Source organism: Quercus lobata, chromosome 12 (genome assembly GCF_001633185.2).
Source record: "Quercus lobata isolate SW786 chromosome 12, ValleyOak3.0 Primary Assembly, whole genome shotgun sequence".
NCBI lineage: Eukaryota > Viridiplantae > Streptophyta > Magnoliopsida > Fagales > Fagaceae > Quercus > Quercus lobata.
This window is the reverse complement of record NC_044915.1, coordinates 42,765,537-42,790,115: the sequence shown is the minus strand read 5'-3', so window position 1 is coordinate 42,790,115 and position 24,579 is coordinate 42,765,537. Positions and strand designations below refer to the sequence as shown.

Sequence of the window (24,579 nt, the reverse complement as noted above, 5' to 3'; positions counted from 1 at the left end):
CAATGTGTCATAACACATAAGTTTAGGCAAGACTTTCGGCAGCTTTAAGTGTGATTTATAGTACCAATACAATACCAAACTCTTTTATTACTCCAGCATCCAAGTTTACAGAAAAGCAAGGTGGTTCATACTTCCTAGCTAAGGATCCCAATAAAAACGCAAATTTTTGAAAATTTGATTTGATCAATAATTGTACCACGTTTATGGAAATAAATATAGTAAAACAAACATTATATATAAAAAGTACAAAAAAAAAAAAAAGGGAATCTGTTTATCATTTCACCGAAATATTAATATATGCTTTGTGTTAATAATTGTGATTCACTCTATTAACATTTAGCACCAAGACATTACACATACATCAACGGAAAATGATCATTCATATATGTACAAACTTCCCATCACATGTTTAGTACAAAAATTAACTTATTGTAATCTCCTTTCGATTAATAAAATTTGCTGGTACTTGAGATCAATTATTTGTTTAATCTTAGACTTATTATATACAATCTTGTACCTTCCTCGTATTCTTCAGATCTGATATGATATGATATGTAACTTTTCACTCAGGGCTGAGAGTGTTTCCTACTTTAACCCATTTATCTATTCAATTCAATAGAAACCTTTTTTTACCTTTTCTGTTAAATAATAAAGAACCTGAAATCTGAATGGTAAAATGAAATGAAAACAAAACAAAACAAGAGAGAGAGAGAGAACAAAATGAACATTGCTGGCTGCCAAAACACCATCACATCAAACCCATCATCATGATCAAGATCAACGACCAATGCCTGCCATGCGAGTCTGTGACCAATCACATCATTAACATTGACATCATCGTCATCGCGACCATTCAAACATAGAAACATTGTGCAATACTCCATCATCATACACATAATATCCACCATCCATGCCCCACATCCATCTCCATCATTGCCTCGTCATCCATATCTAAAATAATATCCCACACCCAATAAAATAAATTTCATTAAACAATAATATATATATATATATATATGAAAATAAAAAAAAGAAACAGAAACAGAAACAGAAACTACCTTCCCCCCCTCAGAGTCCCGAACATGGCTGAAGCTTCCTATCTTTCTCTCTCTAAAACTCTCTCTCTCTAAAACTCAAAGCTTAAAAAAAAAAAAAAAAAAAAAAAAAGGAATAATATCTGAAACGCTTGCTTTATTTTTTTTGTGTTGGTATTGATCTTTGGTTATGTGTTGCTTATGATTGAAGCATTGAATCGAGTGTGATCTGAAAGCGTGCGTGAAATGTGCGTTCCGAGAAGGATTGGAAACCCTAGAAGACTTAGAGAGAGTTTCTTCGTCTACGCCTCTCATCGATGAAGCACTTTCGTCGATGCGTGAGGAGTTTCCTCCTCCTTCTGCTCTGTGTTTCCGTCTTAATTCCAATCATTTTCGTCACCATCAAGCTCAAGCACCTATCTCCCATCGGTATTTTTTCTTCTTCTTTTCATTCATATAATCTATATGTATATGTATATACGTGATTCGATAGTTTGTATATTGAGGTCGAATGGTTCCTAATGATTGATCGTGTATTTGTGAATTTGTTTTTGCAGGACAGAAAGAATTTGTTGAGGATTTATCTGCTATTGTATGTTTATCGCTTCTTATTTTATTTATTTTTAAATGATTTTTATGTTAGTTATGCTCTGTTTGGTTACTGAGAAAACGAAAACAAAAACGGAAGAGAATATTGAAAGCCTTGATGTTTGTGATTTTTTTTTTTTGGTGTTTAGGAGAAATGAAATCCTGCTTAGTATCAGTTAAGTGGAGGTTTTACTTTCTTGGAGACTGAAATTATAAAGATTGTGAAATAATCTAAGTTTTGTAATTTTGATTTTATTTATCTAACTGTAATTAGACTTTCTTAGCAACTGAATGGAGTGTGTTTGTTATATTTTATTATGGAGATTGAAGATATAATTTCCCTGTTTGCTGCAGAAATATAGGACTGATGCTGCTTTGAGACATAATGCGATCAAGCAGGTATTTTTTTATTATTTTTTTTAATATTTATTGTTCGATAGAGTTTTATGTAAAGTGTTAACATTCTATTTTGATTTTGATTTTTTTTTAAATAATTATTTATGTATCCAGATTTCTGTCTTTGTTGCGATTTTAGGAAGCTCGTGAAGACTTGAAAGGGCCGAAACAAGTTATTTATGAAGATAGGGTAGTTAATTATAGTGCTAATGAGGATAGCGAGACTGAGGAATCTGAAAATGACGGAGACATCACTGACCTTTTGGAGAGAAATGGTTGGTATTGGCATTGTTAGGCGCATCTATTCCGTTTCTATCTATTTTGCTTTCTCTTTGTTGACTGTGGTCCTGATTGTAGTTTCCATATATTTCAGAAACTAATCATGAAAGAGAAGAAGCTCAGCAGTTTCACCAAAGAGAAATATCATCAATGGCTGGGGAGAAGGTATGTATTCATGCAAGTATATGCTCATTTCAGGGCAGGTTGTAATTGTGACTATAGTACAGAAAATTGCATTGACACCTATATCCTTCCACATGGAAGATCCCTCAGGATAAAATTCTGCAATTTATGGAAATCTCAACCTTTAAAATGACAATGCTTGTCATAACTGTATAAATATAAAAGCTTCAAAATATAATTGGCATGCAAATCTATGTCGCATATATATAATGTATGTAGTGTAAATTGCCTGAGTTATTCATCCTTATAGTAGGTAGAGCTTTATCTGTTAAACAAGGTCAACCTTTTGTTCTACTCTGTATGATGCCACGTTTAAATGTTTTTAGATCCTAGATTGGGCAATGTTACTTAAAAGTTAAAATAGAAAGGAAAGAAAAGAGAAAAGAGAGGCTCCTGGGCATGCTTAGCCCATTGCCCCGGGGGGGGGGGGGGGGGGGGGGGGGGAGAATTGCTGTAAGTTTTACTAGCTAAAGGCAAGTTTAAAGGGCTCTTTTTTAGATAGGTTCCCTATGTTATTAAAAAAAGATATCTAAAATTTTATTGATTTAAAAGCTTGTACCCAGTGCCAAAATCCTTGTAGCTTAGCAGAACTACTTGGTCTCCTTTATGAGAAGAACCAAGGTTCGAATCCCCCCTCCACACTTGTTATAACAATTGATTTATAAAAAATGGTCATGCCCAATGCGTATGGCTCTCGCTTCTATGGGAATTGATAGAGGTGGCAGTATTACCACCCCCCTCCCCACAGTTTTTAGAGAGACGGATTTTTATTTCACTGATTTAAGTAAATAATAAAGCACACAGGGAAATGCTTTTTGGTCAAGGTAGGGAGTGAAAACATATTAGCGGATGCTAGGACAATGAATGAGATAAAGAAGAAGGATGTGCTGGCTTATGATGTAGTATAAAATGTGGCTTATGGTGTACAGTATTTCAAATCTTTGTCTGATGCTGGACAGTTAGGATAAGGCTGGCTTCATTACTTAGTATGGTGCATACTGTAATTACTTCTTTGATTAGGATCTCAACGTTTTGGGATTCCACTGCTTTTACTTCTTTGATTATTTTATATGGGCTCATATTCTCCTAAACCCCATTCTAAGCTATTACCTCAACTAATTGCTCTTACTGTGCATTTTGAGGTTATAATGAGTGAATATAGAGAAACTACAATAGGGCTTCGGCCTAGGATAGAGAATTTAGCAATGAACATTTTCATATTGAAATGTTTGAGCACATTTTTGTTTTGTTCATAAATTTAACCTTCAAAGTTTTCTTCCACAGGACCATTGAATAAACACTATTATCACAAAAATGGGGATCAAGAATGAAATTGTTAAGCTTTAAATTTTGGAATATGTAATAGTGCAGTGTGATTATTCTTGTAAATCAGAGTTCAAGCAATACAAATATATTTTCAAAGAAGGGTTACTTAGTCTTAATTGCTTTACTGAACAGAGAAACAGAGGATGCTTGCTTTAGAGATAGCCTTAGAGATAGCCTTGCAGGTGCTGGTTTTCTATATATCGCAGATCAGATTTCTCTAACATGTTAGTCTATTAGCCAATGGTGTATATCAAAATACTTGGTAGACATCCAAGGAGTACTTCAAGAACTTTCAACAAGATTTATATTTCTAGGAAGTATTCTTTGTAAATTTCATGTTCAATATGACTGTTGTGTGGGTTGGTCGGATCTTCTTGGCTGAAAATTCAATAATTATTGAGGATGAAGATGATATGTCAGGGTTTTTAATGTTGGGGCCAATATATTTAATGCTTGTTACCAATTATTGGTGTTGATGTGATTATTCAATATTATTATCCTCAGTCAATGAGATAAATATAATGAAAATAAACCCTTCTAAAAATTTCAAGATCTTACCACTAAGCTCCAGTTCAAAGGTCATTCCCCAACACCCCCCCCCCCTTTTTTTCTTCTTATTCTGATATTTTAGATATGTGTATGTAGTTTTGGTATATTTAAGCAGGGGCAATCTGTTCTTCTCATTGACTTGAATAAATTATTAGCAGAACCTTGTACCTCTGTTTTTAATTTAGGTTTGGTTGCAGGGGCAATCTCATCAAACAACAGTTGAACGTGATCATAATGCACACTCTCAGTATAGGAGAATGATTGATAAGAAGATTAAAGAGGTGAAAGATGGGCATTCTAATCAAACAAGAGTCTGGCCTGATCATAGTTTACGCTCCCAATCGTATAAAGTGACAGACGTGAATATTGCAAAGATGAAAGATCTAATGATTAGAGCCAAAGTATACTTGAACTTTGCACCACCAGACAGCAAGTCCCGTTTAGTGAAAGATTTGAAACAGCGGATCAGAGAGGTGGGACGAGCACTTAGTCAAGCCACCAAGGATTCACGTTTGTCTGAAAGGTATAAAAATGCCTGATTTTATCTGTTGCTTTTAGTTTGCAAATATGTTTGATTTTAGAGATGGAAATCAACAGGGTATTTGAAATTATGATCGGTAAATAAGAATGTAATGATTGCTCGTATATGTAGAGTCCTAAGAAAGGAAACCGTGATGAGCTCTAATTTCACGAGGAATGGTTTAAATGTCTATTTTTTTTTAATCTAAAAAACAGTGAAATTTGCAGTTCTGTGCAGAAACTGGAAAAGATGGAGGCTACATTGTCTAAAGCTAGCCTTGTCTACCCAGACTGTTCTGCTATGGTCAGTAAGCTTCGAGCTATGACACAAAATACTGAAGAGCTTGTACGGGCACAGAAAAATCAAGCAACATATCTTGTTCGCCTTGCTGGAAGGACCACTCCCAAGGGCCTTCACTGCCTTTCTATGCAGCTGACTGCTGAATACTTCGCCCTGCAGCCTGAGGAGAGACAGCTCCCTAACCAACAAAAGTTGCAAGATGCAGAGCTGTATCATTATGCTGTCTTCTCTGACAATGTTCTTGCTTGTGCAGTTGTTGTGAACTCCACCATCTCTGCTGCCATGGTAATGCCTCAACTTAACATCTTTGGTGGTTTTGGGTTACCAATCAATAACTTGTTGGTATTGCTAAAAGAATAAAGGAAAATTTGAAAATATATATCTAGTTATTTTTATCGAAGGATATACAGATTAGCGATTAATGTATTCAATAGCTGTTGATGCTCCTCATGCATCCTCCAGCTTGGTAAAAATTCGCTTGAATTTGGTGTGTCTTTGACACAGTTAAAATTATCCCAACCCTCATCCATTTAATGTTGGACCTCTAGTGGGTAACTCTAATATCCCTTTCTTTGTCGCACAATGCATGTTCAATCTCTCTGCCATAGCCTACCTTGAAAGTTTCAGTTTTGCATACATATTACTTGCACCATAGAAGGAGGATGAAAGGAGGAACAAGAATAAAATGAAAAAGTGAAACCTAAAAAAAAAATGAAAAAAAAATGAAAGAGATGAAGCAAAGAGAGCTGAACCCTGTTGAGTGGAACAATTTTACACTCCCAACGTTATCCCAGCCCAACTGAGCAAAATAAAAAATAAAAAAAGAAGAAGGAAGATTCCTAGCCCAAAAAAATGCTATAGTATCCCTTCCATGTGCACACAATTCCCCCCCCACCCCTCCCCTTCTCTTTTTCATAGATACCTGCAAGGGAAGATATTCTAAGTGGCTGTCATGCCATGAGTCAGCTCACAATAGCTGCAAGAAACCCTGATGTTCGTTTGTGCTGAACTATTGCAGGAGTCAGAGAAAATTGTTTTTCATGTGGTCGCTGATTCTCTTAATTTTCCAGCAATCTCAATGTGGTTCTTATTGAATCCCCCTGGCAAAGCCACCATCCAGATCCAGAGCATAGACGATTTTGAATGGTTGTCCACAAAGTATAATATAACATTGAAGAAGCAAAGTTCCAGTGACCCAAGATATGGCTCTGAACTGAACCACCTTCGTTTCTATCTGCCAGATGTCTTTCCCGCACTGGATAAGATTGTGCTTTTAGACCATGATGTGGTGGTGCAAGGGGATCTAACAGAGCTATGGAGTGTTAATATGAAGGGGAAAGTAAATGGTGCAGTTGAGACTTGTAATGAAAGTGAAGCCTTGTTGCGTCGGATGGATATGCTCATCAACTTCTCAGACCCTCTTGTTTCAAAGAGTTTCAATGTCAATGCATGTACTTGGGCATTTGGGATGAATTTGTTTGATCTACAAGAGTGGAGACGAAAAAATTTAAATTCTGTCTACCATAAGTACTTGCAGTTGGTAAGTTTTTTACATTTGTCCTTGCATTTGCATGCTTATATCTAAGGGGATTTTAAGATCTCTCTGCTGTCCAGAAGAAGCACACCTACCAGTGCTGCCTTCTTTAAAGATATGATCATTTGTCTCCTATGTATTTATTTCCCATGTTTGCTGGTTAAGATACTGGTGTTTCTTCTTGTTTTGGAGATTTGTACTTTTTGGTCTCTATATCTTTAAATTCTTATTTCTAATTCTCTCCCTCGTTCTCTGTCAACCTCCAAAGAAAAGTCAGGCAGATTGTGCTTTGTTTTCTGTTAATATAAGCAAAGATTTTTTTTGCAATTAATCGCTTATCAGATGGTCACCATTATATAGATTACCTATGCATAATACAATCACAAAAGCACATACCTCTCCATTAATGTATATATGAAGTTTATTATGCAATATGTTTTCATGCTTGTTTTGCTGGGTGGTTATTTGCAGGGTAATGAGAGGTCATTGTGGCAGGCTGGGAGTCTGCCCTTAGGTTGGATTACCTTCTATAACCAGACAATGGCTTTGGACAGGCGATGGCATGTCCTAGGGCTTGGTTATGACTCAGCTGTTAGACGAGCTGACATTGAACAGGCAGCAGTGATACACTACGATGGAGTTACGAAGCCATGGTTGGATATTGCAATTCGGAGGTACAAGGGCTATTGGACCAAATATGTCAAGTATGACCACCCTTACTTGCAACAGTGCAATATCCAAGAGTAGGCGAAATAATGCTCGACTCAGTGGTATAAACTGACAGATGCAGATGCACCCAATTGCTTCTTGTTCTTGGATCTGCATGTGTTCACTTGATTCTTTCTCTTTAGCGATTCTTCATGTAAAGTCCAACTCATTTTTTGCCAAAATTTGCCGGCCGCAAGCTTCTAGGAGTTTTTTGAGTCAATTTATAGCAATATTCTGAAGTGAAATAAGAGTCCCTGGGGGATTTTGTAATGGTGGTTAGTTCTTGCATGTACATAACTCAATTGAGATACTTCACTTGATTTCAAACACCTTACACTTCCAAATTCCAATAGACACTTACTTTGCGACCTTCTTTTCTTCTTCTTCACAAGTTATGCTTTGGTACTTTTTTTTTTTTTACGTCATCAATTAGTTTACTTATTGATTGAACTAACAATCTTTACGAGCCTAATCGTTTGTCCAACTATCAGCTTGTGTGCGTGTGTATTGTCCCATATCAGATGAAGCCTAATATATGTGATGATGATATAGCCTTTTAATTGAATATTCCGTCCAAAATGGTAGTTTGTTCAAGTTAAGCCCTTTCTATTCATGATCAGAGTTCCAGCTTTTTCGGGTAAAACTTGGAAATGACTGACCAAAAGTGGACCATCGTGCGACCTTCGTGGGCATTTATAATCAATGTATAGCGAGACGAACAGTTTTGGCTCATATAAGAAGAAGTCTAAAGTCCCTAAGATTTTTAGTTAACAACCCTTGGGCTTCTCACTTCTGAGAGCAATATTGGTTTGTGAACGGATTATGTGACACGTGGAGAAAGTTGGTTGGGTTTCTGCAGATAGGGGATATCTAATGAAGGGCTACGAATCTATTCTATCCAAGCTGTGTGATACAAACTTTGTACCGATAAAATATAATTTGTAAATTCTTACCATTTACATATGAAATAAGCTCTACCACCGTCACAGAAATAAAATTAGATTTCATTTTTGCAATCAAATTTTGAAGAGAAATGGCAACCATCACTGCTGGCACTCTAAACTCATCTGTCACCCGCGCGGGTCTCCTATACAAGCCATTGGTTAAGGTTTCATCCTCACCTGTTCTTGGTAAGACTTACTATTATTGTTTCACTTCTAGTGGACTCTTCATCATGCCATTCAGGGCCTGGAAAGTTTGAAAATACTATGATTTTCTTGCCTGCTTATAAAAATACTACTTAATTTTACAATCTAGATTTGCAATGCTTTAGTTGTCCATATCCATAAGAATATGAAATAATTTACTTCTTCAAAAATGTTCAACTTTGAAGAAGAATACTCTTTTTATGTTCAATGCAACGTGGTTTGTTTATCATATTCTTTTTATGTTCAATGCTGTGTGACTTCACACCATTTTTTGAAATAATATTTGTGATTTTTTTTTTTTTCTTTCTATAATTTCCAAAATATGGTTCCAGGGTTGCCAGCAATGAGAAAGATGGGAAAAGTGAGATGTTCGATGGAGGGAAAGTCTTCAAAATCAATGCAGGAAAGTGACTCAAAGATGGGCATGGGAGCATCATTGATTGCAGCGATCTGCGCTGCAACCATGTCAAGCCCAGCCATGGCCCTAGTGGATGAGAGAATGTCCACTGAAGGGACAGGTCTTCCCTTTGGTTTGAGCAACAACCTTCTTGGTTGGATCCTGCTTGGTGTGTTTGGTCTCATTTGGGCTTTCTATATTATTTACACATCTTCTCTCGAAGAGGATGAGGAGTCTGGATTGTCCCTCTAAACCCAAATCTCATGCTCGAGGGAATGTAGACAAAGCCAAGAATTTGGCCCTTCCTCCTCCATTGTACTAAATTAAACTACGTTTATGTGTTAATGTATTGTACTTGTTTCTTAATTATTTATTACTTCTTCTTCTTCTTCTTCTTCTTTTCACAAAAGACTCCATCATTAATGATTTATGAGATTCTTTTTTAACGTAGACATAATTTAATTCTAGCACTCCAATTCAGTAACAAAAATTTTTACTAATTGAGTTAATTAAATCCACACACATAACATTAAGTCATGACCCATATAAGTCTTCAAATCTTTGATGCCTAAATTCAAATGTCATATGATCATAAAAAATAAAAAAAATTCAAAAGTCATATTTTATTTCCCCCACCATTCCAATTTTCACTTTCATTGATCACATTTTTTACTTGGGCTTCCTAAAAAAATATAATTATAACAAAATCACAATAATATAAATAATGTGGAGTTCTTAATTACTTAACTACTGCCTATTTAGGAGGCACAATAGATTCTACCGTATGTGAATAATATATCCGTCGAATTACAATAACTCACTCCCATTTAGATTTAATTTCTTTGCAAATAGGGATTTGAAGTGTGAATAGGCTAATTCAAATGATATCCAGTATGGCAATAACAATACAAACCAAGGTTGAATCGGGCAGTTTGTAGAACCAAACGCAGGTCCACCCGATCTAGATAAGCTTGGTTCCTTTGAAAGAAATAACAAAGAAAAGGATCAAATATTTTACTTGCTTTTCATCTCATTGTATTGAAAGCAAATAAATTGTTGTTTAAGAATCAAATATTTTAAGGAGTAAAAATTTAGTTCAATTTTTTTTTTTTTAATCTCCAAGTTTCTTAAACTAACCCAACTTTTGCCCAACCGGCTGTCAAGTTGATTTTTGTGGTTGACGGGTTGGGTTGGAATTTTATTTTGAGTTTTAGGTTGAGTCAGGTTTGATTGATATTTTTTAACCTATCAAACTTTTCTTGTTCGAAACTATCGAAACAAATTGAAATGATACCGGTCTCTAATATTACCTGAGCTACTATATGAATAAGTTATTTTATTACTCTTGATTGACTTTGGTATTCTGAGAATTAGCTTGATGAATTTGTAAATTTAGAATATTATGCAAATTGTAATATTTTATTGAAGATTTTTATAGGGGAAAATGGGTGTTTGACCTTAATTTATAAACTATGTAACAAAATGCCCTTAGTTTTTTACAAAATCGAGTTACAAATGAAACTTGATATCCTTACAATTGAGTTCTATATATATTTTAAAGTGTAACTCAACATTAGCAATATTGAGTTCCACTTAAATTTTTTTAAAAATTTAAGTGATAAAATATGAATAAAACTAGACATTACTAATGTCGAATTTTATATATAATTTGATTTTATTAAAATTAAGTTTAAAAAATAAAGATATTTTATTAAATAATTTTAAATTATAAGTATTTTGATGCATAGTTTGTAAATTACGCCAATTACCTATTTTCCCCGATTTTTGTAAGACACAAATCCAGCATGCACAAACAAGCCAATCCAACCTAACCTGATCCATACGAATTAGTACATATGGATTGGATTGGATTGGGAAATTGAATTCTGAACCCGATATTGCCAGGTTCAGGTTGGGTCGAAAAAACTCATCCAACCGACAGATTCACACCCACCATTAGCCGGTTAAAATCTCCACCGTCAAGAACTGAACGGGTGGGAGCCACACCTCATTGACGGGCCTAGAATAATCTCTACCCACAAAGGTATATTTATTCTTCTACCTCCATGCTCTACGCTCTAGGCTCTAGCCAGTTCAGTTGGGTTCTCTCTCTCTCTCTTAGAAAGAAAGAAAGAAAAAAACACAAACACAAATACAAAAGTGTAATGGTAGTAGTAATGGCCAGCTCTCTCACAGTGACCAATACCTTATCATCCCCAAAACTCAAAACCCTTTACAAGAAGCTCTCTATCCCAATACCAACTCCTCTCTCTTCCCGCCTTCTCTACAATCCCAAAACCCTATCTTCTCTCTCTCTTTCTCTTAACCTCAAACACCGTAGCTTCGCCGCTCGCGCCGACTCTCAAAACGGCGCCGAGCCACCCAGCCACTACGACTTCGACCTCTTCACCATCGGTGCTGGCAGCGGTGGTGTCCGCGCCTCCCGCTTCGCCGCCAATTTTGGGGCCTCAGTCGCCGTCTGTGAGCTTCCCTTCTCCCCCATTTCTTCCGAAACCACCGGTGGAGTTGGCGGCACGTAAGTTTTTTTTTTTTTTTTTTTAAAGCTTTTTTGCTATATGGGGTTTTACTATTTTTTTTATTTAGCGTTGAAAAGTTTTGGACTTTTTTTTTTGGGGGTTCTTTGAATTGTGTTTGTGAGATTTGAATGAACTTCATTTGCTATATGAGGGGTTTATTATTGTTGAATTGGTTATTATATAGTAGCAAATTGAGTGTTAATACTTATTGGAAATATGATTGGGGAATTTTGATTATTGCTTTTATGGTGCTTCGTTTTGATTGTTTTTACTGATTTAGTTTTGAGTTTTATTTGATTGGAGGTTCAGTGTCTTTTTGCCATTGGAAACTAGCCTTGTCTTTACTGTTTTCAGTTAAGATTCTTCTACTTCACTGTAAGTGGTTTAGGCTTTTGACCCTAGTCTTTGTGTCTGTTTTGATGCCTTTGAAGAGAGAGGAAAACACCGTGTTTGGAGAGCAGTTCCTCTGTGTCTGTTTTGTTTTGATGCCTTTGAAAAGAGAAAAAAACACTGACCTTTGAGGAGCGTTAAAATGATCTATTCTTCACCTGAAATCATACTTCCTTCACACTCCACATGCTTGGCTGGCCAAATTCATGTCCTCTACAATTTTGGATTTAGTGTTGCCTTAGCTTAATGTTCAGTGTCTTTCTTTTGACTGTGGAGGTGGTTCTCTTTTGTACAATTTTGAGCTTGGGCTGCACCTGCATTCCTTAGTGTTATTCTTTGGAGAAGATATGCTTATATAATAAAAGAGCTTGTGAGTCATTTTCCATCAAACTTTCTACTTCAGGTGCGTACTTCGTGGATGTGTACCAAAGAAACTAATGGTGTATGCTTCACATTATTCTCATGAATTTGAAGAGAGTCGTGGTTTTGGATGGAAATATGATGTCGAACCCAAGCATGATTGGAGCACCTTGATGGCTAATAAAAATGCAGAGTTGCAGCGTCTTACTGGTATCTACAAGAACGTTCTGAAGAATGCTGGTGTTACTTTAATTGAAGGTCGTGGAAAGGTGAGATGATGCTTTGAATCCATATTTACGTGTCATATGCATTTTTTGTAAGTAACACATTCATAATAATAAAATGCCCACAGATTGTGGACCCACACACAATTGACGTGGATGGGAAGTTATATTCAGCAAGGCACATACTAATTTCAGTAGGTGGCCGCCCCTTCATTCCTGAAATCCCTGGAAGTGAATATGTAATAGATTCAGATGCTGCGCTTGACTTGCCCTCAAAGCCTGAGAAAATAGCAATAGTTGGTGGTGGGTACATAGCGTTGGAATTTGCTGGCATATTCAATGGTCTGACAACTGAAGTTCATGTATTTATACGGCAGAAGAAAGTTTTAAGGGGTTTTGATGAAGAGGTGAGAAACCATGAACAATGCTAAAACACTTAATTTCCTATGTGGTCAAGGCTAAAAGTTTTCACATTCAAACTTGTGCTGTTTGCTCCCACAGATCAGAGATTTTGTTGCAGAACAAATCTCCCTAAGAGGAATTGAATTCCATACAGAGGAGTCACCCCAAGCTATCATAAAATCATCTGACGGTTCATTGTCTTTGAAGACCAACAAAGGAACTGCTGAAGGTTTTTCACATGTTATGTTTGCAACAGGACGTAGGCCTAATACAAAGGTTTTTAAATGTTTTTTTGATTCTATGCTTCTCATTGTTACAGTATTCATCAGGTCCTTTGGATTACCATTTTGACAGGGCCATATCAAGGCAAAGATGTGATTTATACTTTTCATTAACTGGTTTAAAGTGTTGTAACCAGGCTTCCCAGCCCTTGATGTGGTTCTGGGGAGGTGGTAACCAAGCAAACCTGAAGATGCCCTACTTTGTAATTCACACTTTCCCCTTTCAAAGCAACTGTAAATTTCACACTTGGAATGAGAAAAGAAATCAATTATCAAGAGTGTATTTGATTGCAGAACTTAGGATTGGAAACAGTAGGGGTGAAAATGACCAAGAATGGAGCAATAGAGGTAGTTTTTCTAAAACTTGAGGGTTTTTCCCCCCTTCAATGTATATTGTATGTGATGTTTCCTTAAATATAATCTCTCTCTCTTGTTTTCTTCAGGTTGATGAATACTCCCGTACATCAGTTCCTTCTATTTGGGCAGTTGGAGATGTTACTGATAGAGTGAATCTGACTCCGGTAGCTTTGATGGAAGGAGGGGCATTAGCAAAAACTTTGTTCCAAAATGAGCCAACAAAACCTGATTATAGGTATGATCCTATCTTGTGGAAGTTTAATAAGCTGTATGAATTGTAGGCTCCCTTGGATATCTAAAATGTGCAGTTCACCCTTCATTAATCAGTATTTAAGTTGGTTTTAAATGATAATTAACCACATATTAGTAACACGGGGTCCTACTGCCTGCCAATTACTGTGAACTTTAATTGTTTGGTCCTATGCACAGAAATTTCTAAGACCATTTTGATAAACATTATAGTATGGAAAGGTTAATGCAATATTCTTGTTCAGTTCAAACTATTAAGTTAGCAGTTCATATCTGAATGCATGGTACTTGTAAAAAAGACTAATATTTTGCTCTCTTTCTCTCTCTTGAGTAGAGCTATCCCGTCTGCTGTGTTCTCCCAGCCACCGATTGGACAAGTTGGACTTACTGAAGAACAGGTGATATTTTTGTTTGGCATATTGGCAACTGTTGAGATTGCTTTCCAGTAGTTGAGTTTCAAGGATATTTGCAGGCTATACGAGAATATGGTGATGTTGATATCTTCATGGCAAATTTTAGGCCCTTAAAGGCTACTCTGTCAGGGCTCCCAGACAGGGTCTTGATGAAACTTGTAGTCTGTGCAAAAACAAACAAAGTTCTGGGATTGCACATGTGTGGAGAAGATTCACCTGAAATTGTCCAGGTTTTTGCATTTGCCCGTATCATCCCCTCCTCCTCCTCCTCCTCCTCCTCCCCTCTCTCTCTCTCTCTCTCTCTCTCTCTCTCTCTCTTTAAAATTCATTTATTCCTATAAATTTGACAGTTTGTGTGGCTGCACATTTGATTAAATTCACAGGGATTTGCAGTTGCTGTGAAAGCTGGCTTGACCAAGGCAGACTTTGATGCTACAGTGGGTATTCACCCAACCGCAGGTGAGGAGTTTGTCACAATGAGGACTCCTACTAGGAAAATCCGGCAGACAGCCGAGGTTAGTCAACGACAAATATCCTTCTTGTTGATTTTTATCTTATGATCAATCTAAGCGTGTGCTTTGAACATATGCATCAAATGCAGTCTGCAATTTTAATGAATTGTTTACTATTCTTGCTTAAATTTTGTCCAGGGAAAGACTGATTCTGAGGTCAAAGCTACTGCAGGGGTTTAGCAATGGTCTGGATCAATCTGCTGCATATCATAGCTGGTCCTTATAACAGATGTATCATTCTGCTGACTTCCTTAGAGAAAAAAGTTTGTTTGAGTTCTTAATATTTTATTTTAAAATAGAAAGAAAGAAAGAAAGGAGTAATATAGGAACTATTTTCACAATGAAACACATGACGATTGCTGTATTATGATCACAACATCATTTGCATCAACAGCAAACATAAACACAAATTAGAAAAAGGGGGCCGAAGGGGGAGCAATGTAGAGAAATTGTTGTTCCATTATTGGTTTTACTCTATAATAAGAATTATTCATTGAAATCTGCCACTGATAGCTGTTAAAATTTCTATTGTTAGCGGAATGTTGTATATGCCTAAACAAAAGCTTCTCATACGGTGGGGGTCAAATGATCATTTTTTTAAAGGTGTATGACATTTTAATTTGTCACCATGTTATGCAAAGTTACTGAATATTTTAGCCAACTGGGCAGGTTGTCATCTGGGCTACTGCAAGTGAACATCCTAATGTGGAATAGTAAAGGGATAGTTGGAAAATTTTAGAAGCCGACTTGGACAAGTGATTGGGCTTCTCAAGATAGCATCAATAGTTCTAATTTTCACACTGGACTGTCGACATACTTAAGCAGAAGAGAAAGGTCTTTGATAGCAATGGTTCTGTAATTTTGCTTTACAGGAGTCATAACATACCCTTCCTTTACGTTTAGGAAATACATGTTTCTTCCTTTAATTTTCTCTTTTTGGTTTCAGGCCCACCTTTTTGAACACTTGTAACAGAAAACATGTTGGTTGAAGATGTTTTAATTTTGAAAGTTATGATTTTACACATTCGTTAAAGATGTTCTATATAAAGAACCTGTGGGGAGAACTAGGATGAATTGAAAAGAGATGTCATTACACAGCCAAATAATAATATATGTCATTAAGATGAACCATGCAATTTATTAAGCCTTGATGTTTTGCTCCAGACTGAAGATGATTTGATGTAATTTTATGATTAAGCAAGTGTTGCAGGTAGTAGGATTTTTCATTCAGAAAGGGGGATTGAGCCAATCATGATGGTTAGTCGGTAATTTGGTATCATCTTGATTCTGAGTACCTCAGCTCACCTGGGAAAAACCAAAGCTAAAATAAACTCTCAATGAGAAGTAATGTTCACCTGGTTTTTCACAGTAACTAGGATAAAAAATATAAAGAAAAATAGTATAGCTAATTTGAAAGTAATCACTGGGCTGAAACTATCTGGGCAGCGTCTGTTGTTGCTATTCGGATTTGGATATGACTTTACTCTGTAATTGTTGTTGAGGTAAAGGTGTTGGAGTTGCTATATCTTGTCAAACAAACTAGTGGGTTTTGGTTTTTGCCTCTTGCTACATTCTCTTTCTCTAGGTGCAGTGCTGCTCTACAACTTCTGCGGCAATGTACAAATGCTTTGGGAGCGGGGGGACCAACTATTTGTTACTCAAGTTGAGAATTGCTTTGTTACTGGCTAATTCCCAGTTGAATCCTTGCCTTTGGCACCAACTAGCTCTATACAGAGCCACACTGCTAGAAAGTAGAAACTAATGCTAAAAGAGGGACACAATTTTGATATAGGAGATGATCTAATTAGGAAGGCTGTTTTTATTACAACTTCAATTTGTGGTGAACATCATCCAGATACAATATCTGCTCCTGAAACTCTGAGCAAACTCACCACTTCACCAGGCTTCTTTCAAATTCTATATTTCTTGTAAGCAGAATTTGCTCTATAATCATACGCAGATAAAACTGTTATATACTTTTTCATATGAATTTTTTAATACCCAAATTATAGAGACCCTTAAATTTCTAAAAGATTTCCTTTTCTTTTACTGTTAGAAAAGCCTTTTCAACAATTACATACATTACCATTAACTTAAATCCCATTTGTTGCCCTAGTCTTGGCTCTCATTTTACAATTACCATTATTTAAGAGGTTGGATTCGAATCTCGCTTACACTAAAAACTAATTAGTAGCTTAAGTTAATAATAAGAGCAATTATCATGAAGAGCACATCATATGTTTAAATCATATTATATCTATAGAAAAATTCTTTAAGAGGCAATTTTTAGTTTTTAGTGTTATAACAAGATTATCAAACATGTCATAAAAAAAGTAAACTTATATAAATGAAGTTTTGGTTGATACCTTGCAAAGTGTAAAGAATAAAGATAAGAAGCACAATGTCCTGAATTTGTACAGCTTTTTAGAGGACCCAAAGACTATTAACATAATAACTTCTGTACTAGCCTTAGTGTCATTATTTGACCTTAATTATATAATGAACTTTTCCTCTAAGCAGTAACCCCATATAAATTACAAACAAGAAAGCAAAAGAGCATTTTTCATTAATGAGCGAGGCCTAATTGCTTGAGAAGGTGATGCATATCTGGAGGATGATCATCGAGTTTTGGCCGTTCAAGCTGCACCCAACGACCATCCTTGTTCCTCACCATACCCTTGTTCTCATCTTGCCTCCAGTAGGGTGGAACCAAATAATGATCTTTCAAAAAATCAGCGGCCTTGTTCACCAGGGCAGGATCTCTTCCACTTGCTAGCACAAATCTATGGCCTTTCCCATGGTATCTGCACCACATAATCAAACAACAAAAATCCAATGACTTCTTGCTACTTATCCAATTAGATTGTTGCTTCACTTCTCCATGTTCAACACTGGGAGAAATGAATAAGATTTAGCAATACGTGGAAGGGGGGGGGGGGGGGGGGGGGGGCGCTAACCAGAAGTTCAAAGTTAATATCAAACTGTGCAACCGAGAACTCCAAAGAGCTTCTTTTTAGCTCAATCTTAAGTGTTATCACATCTGTACTGTACCACTACCAACCAAATTTAGCACCTATATACTGACTCTAAATCACGACCTCACCCTTAGTTACTTTCATATGGTTTTTTTTTTTTTTTTTTAAATTTTATTTTATTGATAACAATTATATGAACAATAAATAACAACTTTATATTCCTTCTAGATAAATCATTGTTTTATTTTCAAGACACACGTAAAAAATGAAGGAAGGGAGGCCATTTGACCATACATATGAATTGCAAATTCTATGCGGTGCTATAAAACTAATCAAGATGATTGCTCCATGGAAAGCAATGAACGATCACATTACTTACTTGACAACAGATTCTGTCAATATAGTTTGAAGAATCAATTCATCTTAACTGCGAAATGAACCCTCCATTAAATGGAGATGATCTAGTTCCTTGTAAGCTAATGACAAATATATTCTTCAAAATTATGTTCTAATGTTGGATTGAATCGGAGGTCTAACAACAAGAATGTTTACAGACTAGTTTACAGTCATTATTAAAAATTAAAAAATAGAGTAGAGATATCAGAATCAGAGTATTCACGTGGCCCATTTAAAATTGTTGGAATAAGTAGTTGGCAGTGTAAACATAAAATCTGATAATTTTATAAGTCAAGGGTCATCGTGTTTCTAATACTTAATGTATTGCTGACCATTTCTATCACAGGAAGACATCGTGTATCGAGGTTTGACCTCCCATTCAACTAGTGTGAAACTTTAGAAGTTTGGGACTGGGACTTCCTTGTTCCTAAATAAGCATAAGATGTCTGCCAGAGATAGAAATTAGATCATATTTAAGCTGTTTATAATTCATTAGCATCTAGTTGCTTTCAGGCTTATCTCACTCCAATCTTATTAAATAATGTCACAAACAGACATCCCAGTCATTAACTACCAATTAGAGGAACTTAGTTGTGTGATAAATCAATACTTTTCACTTTGGCCATTCAGCTATGAGGGGACATGATCTCATTACATGGCGTGGTTTCTTATTTTAATGATTACCAGCCTTTTAATACAATTTAAGAGATATCTCCAGGATTAAATATATTCCATACCTAGGTCCTTGATGCCTTTTAGTTTCTTGTCACGTTTATACAGCCTTATTTTAATTTGTTTTATACTCTTTTTTAAGTTTATTTTTTAGGTAGGCTAAGCAGCTTTAGCCTTTAGTACTTATTCAGTAGCGTGGCCGCGTGGGTGTTTATTTAATTAGTTGATACTTGATATAGAAGTGTGTGATTGTGAAGCTTATTTAACTGGTTAAAAGCTATTGACCAATTCATCCAAAATAACAAACTTGCAATCTCTGAAAAGAAATGGAGATGTAAAGTTGTATACATGTTCTTCTTTTTTAATCCCCCATTTTAATTCCTGAATAATGTGGAAAAAAAATATCTAGGTTACTAATTTATAATAAATAAACTTAAAACTTCACATAGGGTGTTGTATTTTTAACTCCCCAAATTATTGCTGTCACATCCCCTCTCATTGTGTGAGAAAGAGGGGTGTGATACTCCTGAATTGGACCAACAAGGGGTACTAATACTATTATAATTTTTAACTCCCAAATTGTTGTTTCAACGTCCCTTGGACTGATAGAGGGGATGTTGAAGAACAATTTTCACGGTTAAAAGAAGAATTATCAAAGTAAAAAAAAAATTATCTAATATATATTTCCATTCTTGAGGCCATGAGAGAAGGGATGTTGAAGCAACAATTTTTGGAGTTTAGATAAAAATTATCAATGCAAAAATCATGAGGTAAGTATATACAAACACATTGACTTTTAAACTCTGTTTCCTCTATTATTTTAAAAATCCTTATTATTTCAATTTTCAACTAATCAAATCTGTCATCTCATTAGTATATCAAATATATTTCCAATGACAACCCCCGCCAGCTGGTCCTAGATTTACAGTAATTGTAATCAGTTAATCACGTACTAACATTAAGTGTGTTTTGGGGATGGTTTTTTTTTATTGAATTATTTTGTTTAAAATGTTAGGGAAATAAAAATACAGTTATGGGGAAAAAAATGAGGTTTACAATTTTATTTTTAAGGTTAATTGGGCGAACGGACTCAAATTAAACAATCCAATTATATATCCTAAACCACAGATCTTCACAAAAAAAGAAATCCAATTATCCTAAACTAAAAATCGAAGCGAATTAAAAGCCCAAGATGAACAATAAAAATAATTAAAAGCACTTACCCATCAAGCAAATGCAGGTGAGCCTCCAAATTATGTGCACAAGTAGGATCACTAGTCTGCTTCAAGAAGGGCGAGTTCTTATGATCCAGAGCAAGCTCAACTCCAACATGCGAGTAACTCCAAGGCAAACCCTCAGCTATTTTCATCAACATAGATGGCACTTGCTCATTAAAAAACAGCCCTGGTGACTTTGGCACCATATCATTCACATTCACAACCCTCAACACCTTCAATCCCAAAGTCTCAAGCCTCTCTTTGAACCTCACATTCCCAACTCTTGGACCAGCATAAGAAAACACGCACACAGGCACGGCTCTACTATCCTTCAACACATTCAAACCCGTTTCCACAATATCATAACCACTTAAGATAGCTAAAGCACCCCCTAGACTATGCCCTGTGATAGTAATGCTTATCTCTTCGTTTGCGTACATGCCAAGTATTTTTTTTACCTCGGATAAAATTTGCTCTCTGGCTGAGTACTTGCAAAATTTGCAGGATTCATCTTTGTCTGTGTATAAATCTAAGAACCCAGATTCGACTTTGACAGTTGAGTCAGGGCAAGGGACTTTGTTGGAAGAGATAGGCTTGAGAAAGTCCATTAGGTCAGCTATCCATTCGAGACGTGTCACCGTGCCTCTCCATGCAATGCTAATGTCACGGCGGCCTAAGCGTTTGGATGTTTCGTCGTTAGAAACGGCGACGTATCCGATCCAATTAGCGTTCTTGGACCACACTTTAGGCCACCTTGATTTCTTGAAGAAGTTAGGGAGGTTAATGTTTGAGGTTGCGTAGAGATAACGAGAGATGTCGTAGCCGATGTGGGACATTCCTAGGCAATCGAAGAAGTCACGGCGCATGAACCTACAGCTTCCACAGTACTTGGAAAAGGGATCGAAATCGAAAGCGTCGTAACATGTTTGTGCCATTTCACCATAGCGGATTAGCTCTGATCGGAGAAGTGGGTCCATGGGGTCCAATAAGCCAACCCAGTCATCTTGACCGTGGATTTCACGCCAAGCATCGGATACTTCTACTTGGCGCTGATGGTCATGATCATCATCAATTTGGGTGGTGATGTTTTCAAGTTGTACATCTTGATCTTGATCTTGGTGTGGTGTTTGCTTCTCTAGCTCGGTGATAACGTTCGAGAGGGAGTGGCTTGTATTGGAGAGTACCTTGCATAATATTGTAGATGTAGGTGTTTTTGTGGCAAAGTTTGAAACTTCAAGTTGGGATTTTTTGGCTAGAAATGGTACCGGAAATGGCCTTGGTTGTGTGGTGAAGGGAAGGACACTGGTGTTAGATAGGGAAATGACCATTGCTATGACCAAAAAATGTAAACAGGTTGGTGAAAATTAGTGTAACGAGGGGTGTATTATAGGAGTCCAAGATGACTGGGATTGATTTGGACTCTTCCACTATTTTGTCTTATTGTAATCCTTTCTCCCAAAATCAAAATCAGGCTTTTGCTTTTGTTTTTATATGCCACAGAGGTCCTTTTCTCTTATAGGTGCAGTTTTGTTTCAACTTTTGAGAGGCTCCTACTGCAACAAGCAACCTACAAGGCTTGTACGTATTGTTCAGTCACAAAGTAAGTCCTTTTCTTTTGGTTTAATATAAATAAATTTCTTTTTTTAATTCATTTTAGGATTTATAACAACTTTCTTATACTTGTGTGAGTTTGTGTCTAACGTGTGTGTGTGTGTATATATATATATATATATGTTGTTTATTAAAAAAAATAACTATGTTGTTTTTGTTTTGTGGAAACCAATAGAAGCAGATGAACACTCGAAGATGAAGTGAGGATGTGTCTGTAACCGGGGCAAAGTGAGGATGAAGATGAACACTTGAGACGTCAACCACATAGAGAAGAGAAAAAAAGAGAAACCTTCAAAGCCTTGAAGGTTGCTTGTTTCAGCAGAAATCTCTCAAAAGTTGAAACAAATCTGCACTGGACAAAAGGAACCTCTGTGGCATACAAAAACAAAAGCAAAAGTCGGAAACACTTTGGGAGAAAGGAATATAATGAGACAATAGAGGGAAGAGTCCAAATCAAAAACAAAAGCTACAGCAAGACACAAAACTCAAAAGAGTTCTTGTTAACTCAAACCACATGGAGAAGAGAAAAAAAGAAACCAAAAGCCGGAACAGAGAAGAAATAAAGTTGCGGAAGAAAAAAAAGAGAAAAAAAAGAAAGGGATTTTAACGTTGACGTTTCAGTAATGTGAGTGTTAAAGTGAGAGTTATCTCATTTAATGAGAGAGATTAGTTGTCCAAATTTTATTGGTGGAGCATAATTGATGAAACAGAAGATTTAGACTCGTATTATAGTGTATAGATTATAGAATTCTCAATAGGTAATTAGGTATAGGGTGTGCAATGTGCATTGCTGGGTCCCGATGTTTTCCCTTTCACGTAAAATGTTTTGTTTAATGCCCACATGGATCATGTGGAAGCGGGGTTTGGTCATGGTCATTGTTAATATTTTTTTTTTTTTGTTGATGAACATGGTCATTGTTAATTAATGGACGGGGACTAGGACTAGTTTAGTTTTATGATTCCAAGAAAGTTCTAGGAATACGGAAATTCAGATTTTTGAGGATTGGGATCTTTCCAATGAAAAAGCTTAGAAATAAATAACCAAGCTTCTTTGGCTTTGTGGTTTAGTTGGGGTTCTTGCTATCCCATTCCCAAGAGCCCAGATCAACTGGTTGGTAAATACAAAACCTTTTGTAATCAGTGTATAATAAAAATTATATAAATAATGTATTTAGATGAAAGTGATATTAGCTAATTATGGTTAATTAGCTATCATGGCCACCATGTTAAAAGAAATAGAAGAAATACAAGTACTAATTGATTATATATGAATTGTTATGTCAGAAGTTTGTGACATTATATTTACTTGCACCGGCGCTAAAGTTGTAAGAGGATAGTTTCATATTGATTTTTCTTTTGACCTTGAGAGAATCTATCCTTAATGTAACACATTTCCAGTGTTAGCATATCACAAGCGTGATTTGTTGGAAATTGCTGGCATATCATATATATATATATTGAAATCTACGTACATCCTCCTTATCTCTCTACAATAGTAATATGGTTTGTAATAAGACAATTTGATAATAGGTTTATGGCCATAAAACTTTTCTACAATTTTTTTTATATAATTAATTTATTTTGGTGTGTAATAAAAGTGATATTATTAGTAAATTCTAATAAAAAAAATAAAAGTGATTTTTTTTCTAAATACTTTAGGTCATGTCCACTATATATTGTGCGGAATTTCAAATACATTGACATTATTCTCACAAATTAACCTTTTAAGTTATATATTATAAAAATAGGAGAAGCAAGAGGATGCAAATTCATATTAGGCTGCATAGGAGCAAGAGAGAAAAATAGATCTCTACAAATATTATAAATATAATCGAAATATTTTTATATATCATTGTCTTTTTGTAATCTCCCAAACACAAAGGTCTAGGGTTAATTAAATGTATTCAAGCATGTGCGACAAATTGATTTTATAAAACCCTAAAAGATTCCAATTGTTCTGCATCATGTGTTCAACTGTCCACACCTTACACTGTGAAGTACAAGTCACAACTCAACTTCATCTGTAATTGTATTAGTCAGACAACAATAGTGGCACTCTTTGTCCTTCTCTCCTTTAATTTCATCTTCATCTTCTTCTTCTTCTTTTTCTTTTTTTCCATTTCCCCTTCATGAATGCCAATACAACTTTGAACTTTGATGCATGCTTTTAACTCAATTGAGCAATGAGGTCAACAGCAATCCTTTAAAAAAAATAAAATACAGGTGGCAACGAGGACACAATGCAATTGCTTGTTTATAAATATAATTATGAGTCATTGTCAAGATCTGCAGCTATCTCTTTTCTTGTCAAGAAAAATATCCTTTGTGCCTTCATTTTCTGAAGAAGATATTTCAATGCATTATTAAGAAGAGTAGTTGACAACCAGCCCCATGTCGTTGGGCCCTGATGAAGTTTGAGCCAAACAACATCTCTTCTGATCCCCCATGACCAATGGGATATGCTTTAATTAATTTGTTTTTTCTTCGGTCAAAAAAATATCCTACTCAAATCATTGGAGTTAGACAAACAAAATTTTCTTCCATGGAGAAAAGTTTTTCACTTATTACTACGGTACGTGAAGGATTATCTCAATTTGCTTTGAAATGGACTCCATATCATAGTAAATATTAGGTAAAAGTCATCTTATGTTTTTTTTTTTTTGTGTGTGTGTGTGTATGTGTCATACCTACTTAATCTTAATAAGTATAAAATATATTAAATAAGACAATATTTTACCTTAAAAAAGATATGTACATAAGTTTATTAAAATTCTCCATTAAGCAATTAAAAGATTTGGTTTTCTTTCTGAGAAAAAATTAAAAGCAAATATAGTGTCATTTCATTTAAAATTTGTCATTATTCCTTATTTGATGATACTAAATTAAAAATTTTGTGACACTAGTTACACGTATAAATTCATAATAATTAAATCCAATTCCATAATAAAATAAATCCTCCTCGTTTCCTTTAAACATACCACAATGTGCATTTAGTCACATAATTTATTTAATGTTTGTATG

General features: G+C 35.6%; 4 protein-coding genes across 5 annotated transcripts; 3 read left to right on the top strand and 1 right to left on the bottom strand.

Moving 5' to 3' along the window:
• Window positions 1-1,048: 1,048 nt before the first annotated feature.
• On the top strand, window positions 1,049-9,353 carry LOC115970794 (probable galacturonosyltransferase 6). The gene is made up of 10 exons (XM_031090405.1): window positions 1,049-1,463; window positions 1,592-1,626; window positions 1,977-2,021; window positions 2,158-2,293; window positions 2,392-2,462; window positions 4,553-4,878; window positions 5,103-5,460; window positions 6,194-6,715; window positions 7,181-8,547; window positions 8,898-9,353. Exons 1-9 carry the CDS (start codon window positions 1,352-1,354, stop codon window positions 7,454-7,456), a joined length of 1,881 nt encoding a protein of 626 aa, XP_030946265.1. The 5' UTR covers window positions 1,049-1,351; the 3' UTR covers window positions 7,457-8,547; window positions 8,898-9,353.
• On the top strand, window positions 8,451-9,214 carry LOC115970689 (photosystem II reaction center W protein, chloroplastic). The gene is made up of 2 exons (XM_031090278.1): window positions 8,451-8,547; window positions 8,898-9,214. Exons 1-2 carry the CDS (start codon window positions 8,451-8,453, stop codon window positions 9,212-9,214), a joined length of 414 nt encoding a protein of 137 aa, XP_030946138.1.
• A 1,498-nt stretch (window positions 9,354-10,851) lies between the features above and the next one.
• On the top strand, window positions 10,852-15,720 carry LOC115971224 (glutathione reductase, chloroplastic). 2 transcript variants are annotated; one of them, XM_031090994.1, is made up of 11 exons: window positions 10,852-11,498; window positions 12,293-12,518; window positions 12,602-12,880; window positions 12,975-13,151; window positions 13,451-13,504; window positions 13,600-13,748; window positions 14,097-14,160; window positions 14,235-14,405; window positions 14,559-14,690; window positions 14,826-14,918; window positions 15,357-15,720. In XM_031090994.1, the coding sequence occupies exons 1-10, from the start codon at window positions 11,029-11,031 to the stop codon at window positions 14,865-14,867; spliced, it is 1,764 nt and encodes a 587-aa protein (XP_030946854.1). In that variant the 5' UTR covers window positions 10,852-11,028; the 3' UTR covers window positions 14,868-14,918; window positions 15,357-15,720. The 2 variants fall into 2 exon arrangements, with proteins under 2 accessions (XP_030946854.1, XP_030946855.1); XM_031090995.1 differs by having other exon boundaries at window positions 14,826-15,261; window positions 15,357-15,714.
• Window positions 15,721-17,012: 1,292 nt separating this feature from the next.
• On the bottom strand, window positions 17,013-21,348 carry LOC115969786 (phospholipase A1-Igamma1, chloroplastic-like). The gene is made up of 2 exons (XM_031089396.1): window positions 19,954-21,348; window positions 17,013-17,491 (listed from the first exon to the last, which is right to left on the bottom strand). The coding sequence occupies exons 1-2, from the start codon at window positions 21,273-21,275 to the stop codon at window positions 17,254-17,256; spliced, it is 1,560 nt and encodes a 519-aa protein (XP_030945256.1). The 5' UTR covers window positions 21,276-21,348; the 3' UTR covers window positions 17,013-17,253.
• Window positions 21,349-24,579: the final 3,231 nt, after the last annotated feature.

What these genes read in the sequence shown, in the direction of transcription:
- LOC115969786 (XM_031089396.1), bottom strand. Translation starts at nt 21,275, where the DNA reads ATGGTCATTTCCCTATCTAACACCAGTGTCCTTCCCTTCACCACACAA. An exon ending in CACCTGCATTTGCTTGATGG is followed by an intron (nt 17,492 to 19,953) that starts GTAAGTGCTTTT and finishes TATGTGGTGCAG; the next exon opens with ATACCATGGGAAAGGCCATA.
- LOC115970794 (XM_031090405.1), top strand. Translation starts at nt 1,352, where the DNA reads ATGAAGCACTTTCGTCGATGCGTGAGGAGTTTCCTCCTCCTTCTGCTC. An exon ending in TGACCTTTTGGAGAGAAATG is followed by an intron (nt 2,294 to 2,391) that starts GTTGGTATTGGC and finishes CATATATTTCAG; the next exon opens with AAACTAATCATGAAAGAGAA. An exon ending in CCACCATCTCTGCTGCCATG is followed by an intron (nt 5,461 to 6,193) that starts GTAATGCCTCAA and finishes GAACTATTGCAG; the next exon opens with GAGTCAGAGAAAATTGTTTT.
- LOC115971224 (XM_031090994.1), top strand. Translation starts at nt 11,029, where the DNA reads ATGCTCTACGCTCTAGGCTCTAGCCAGTTCAGTTGGGTTCTCTCTCTC. An exon ending in TAATTGAAGGTCGTGGAAAG is followed by an intron (nt 12,519 to 12,601) that starts GTGAGATGATGC and finishes AAATGCCCACAG; the next exon opens with ATTGTGGACCCACACACAAT. An exon ending in CCAACAAAACCTGATTATAG is followed by an intron (nt 13,749 to 14,096) that starts GTATGATCCTAT and finishes TCTCTTGAGTAG; the next exon opens with AGCTATCCCGTCTGCTGTGT.
- LOC115970689 (XM_031090278.1), top strand. Translation starts at nt 8,451, where the DNA reads ATGGCAACCATCACTGCTGGCACTCTAAACTCATCTGTCACCCGCGCG. An exon ending in TTCATCCTCACCTGTTCTTG is followed by an intron (nt 8,548 to 8,897) that starts GTAAGACTTACT and finishes ATATGGTTCCAG; the next exon opens with GGTTGCCAGCAATGAGAAAG.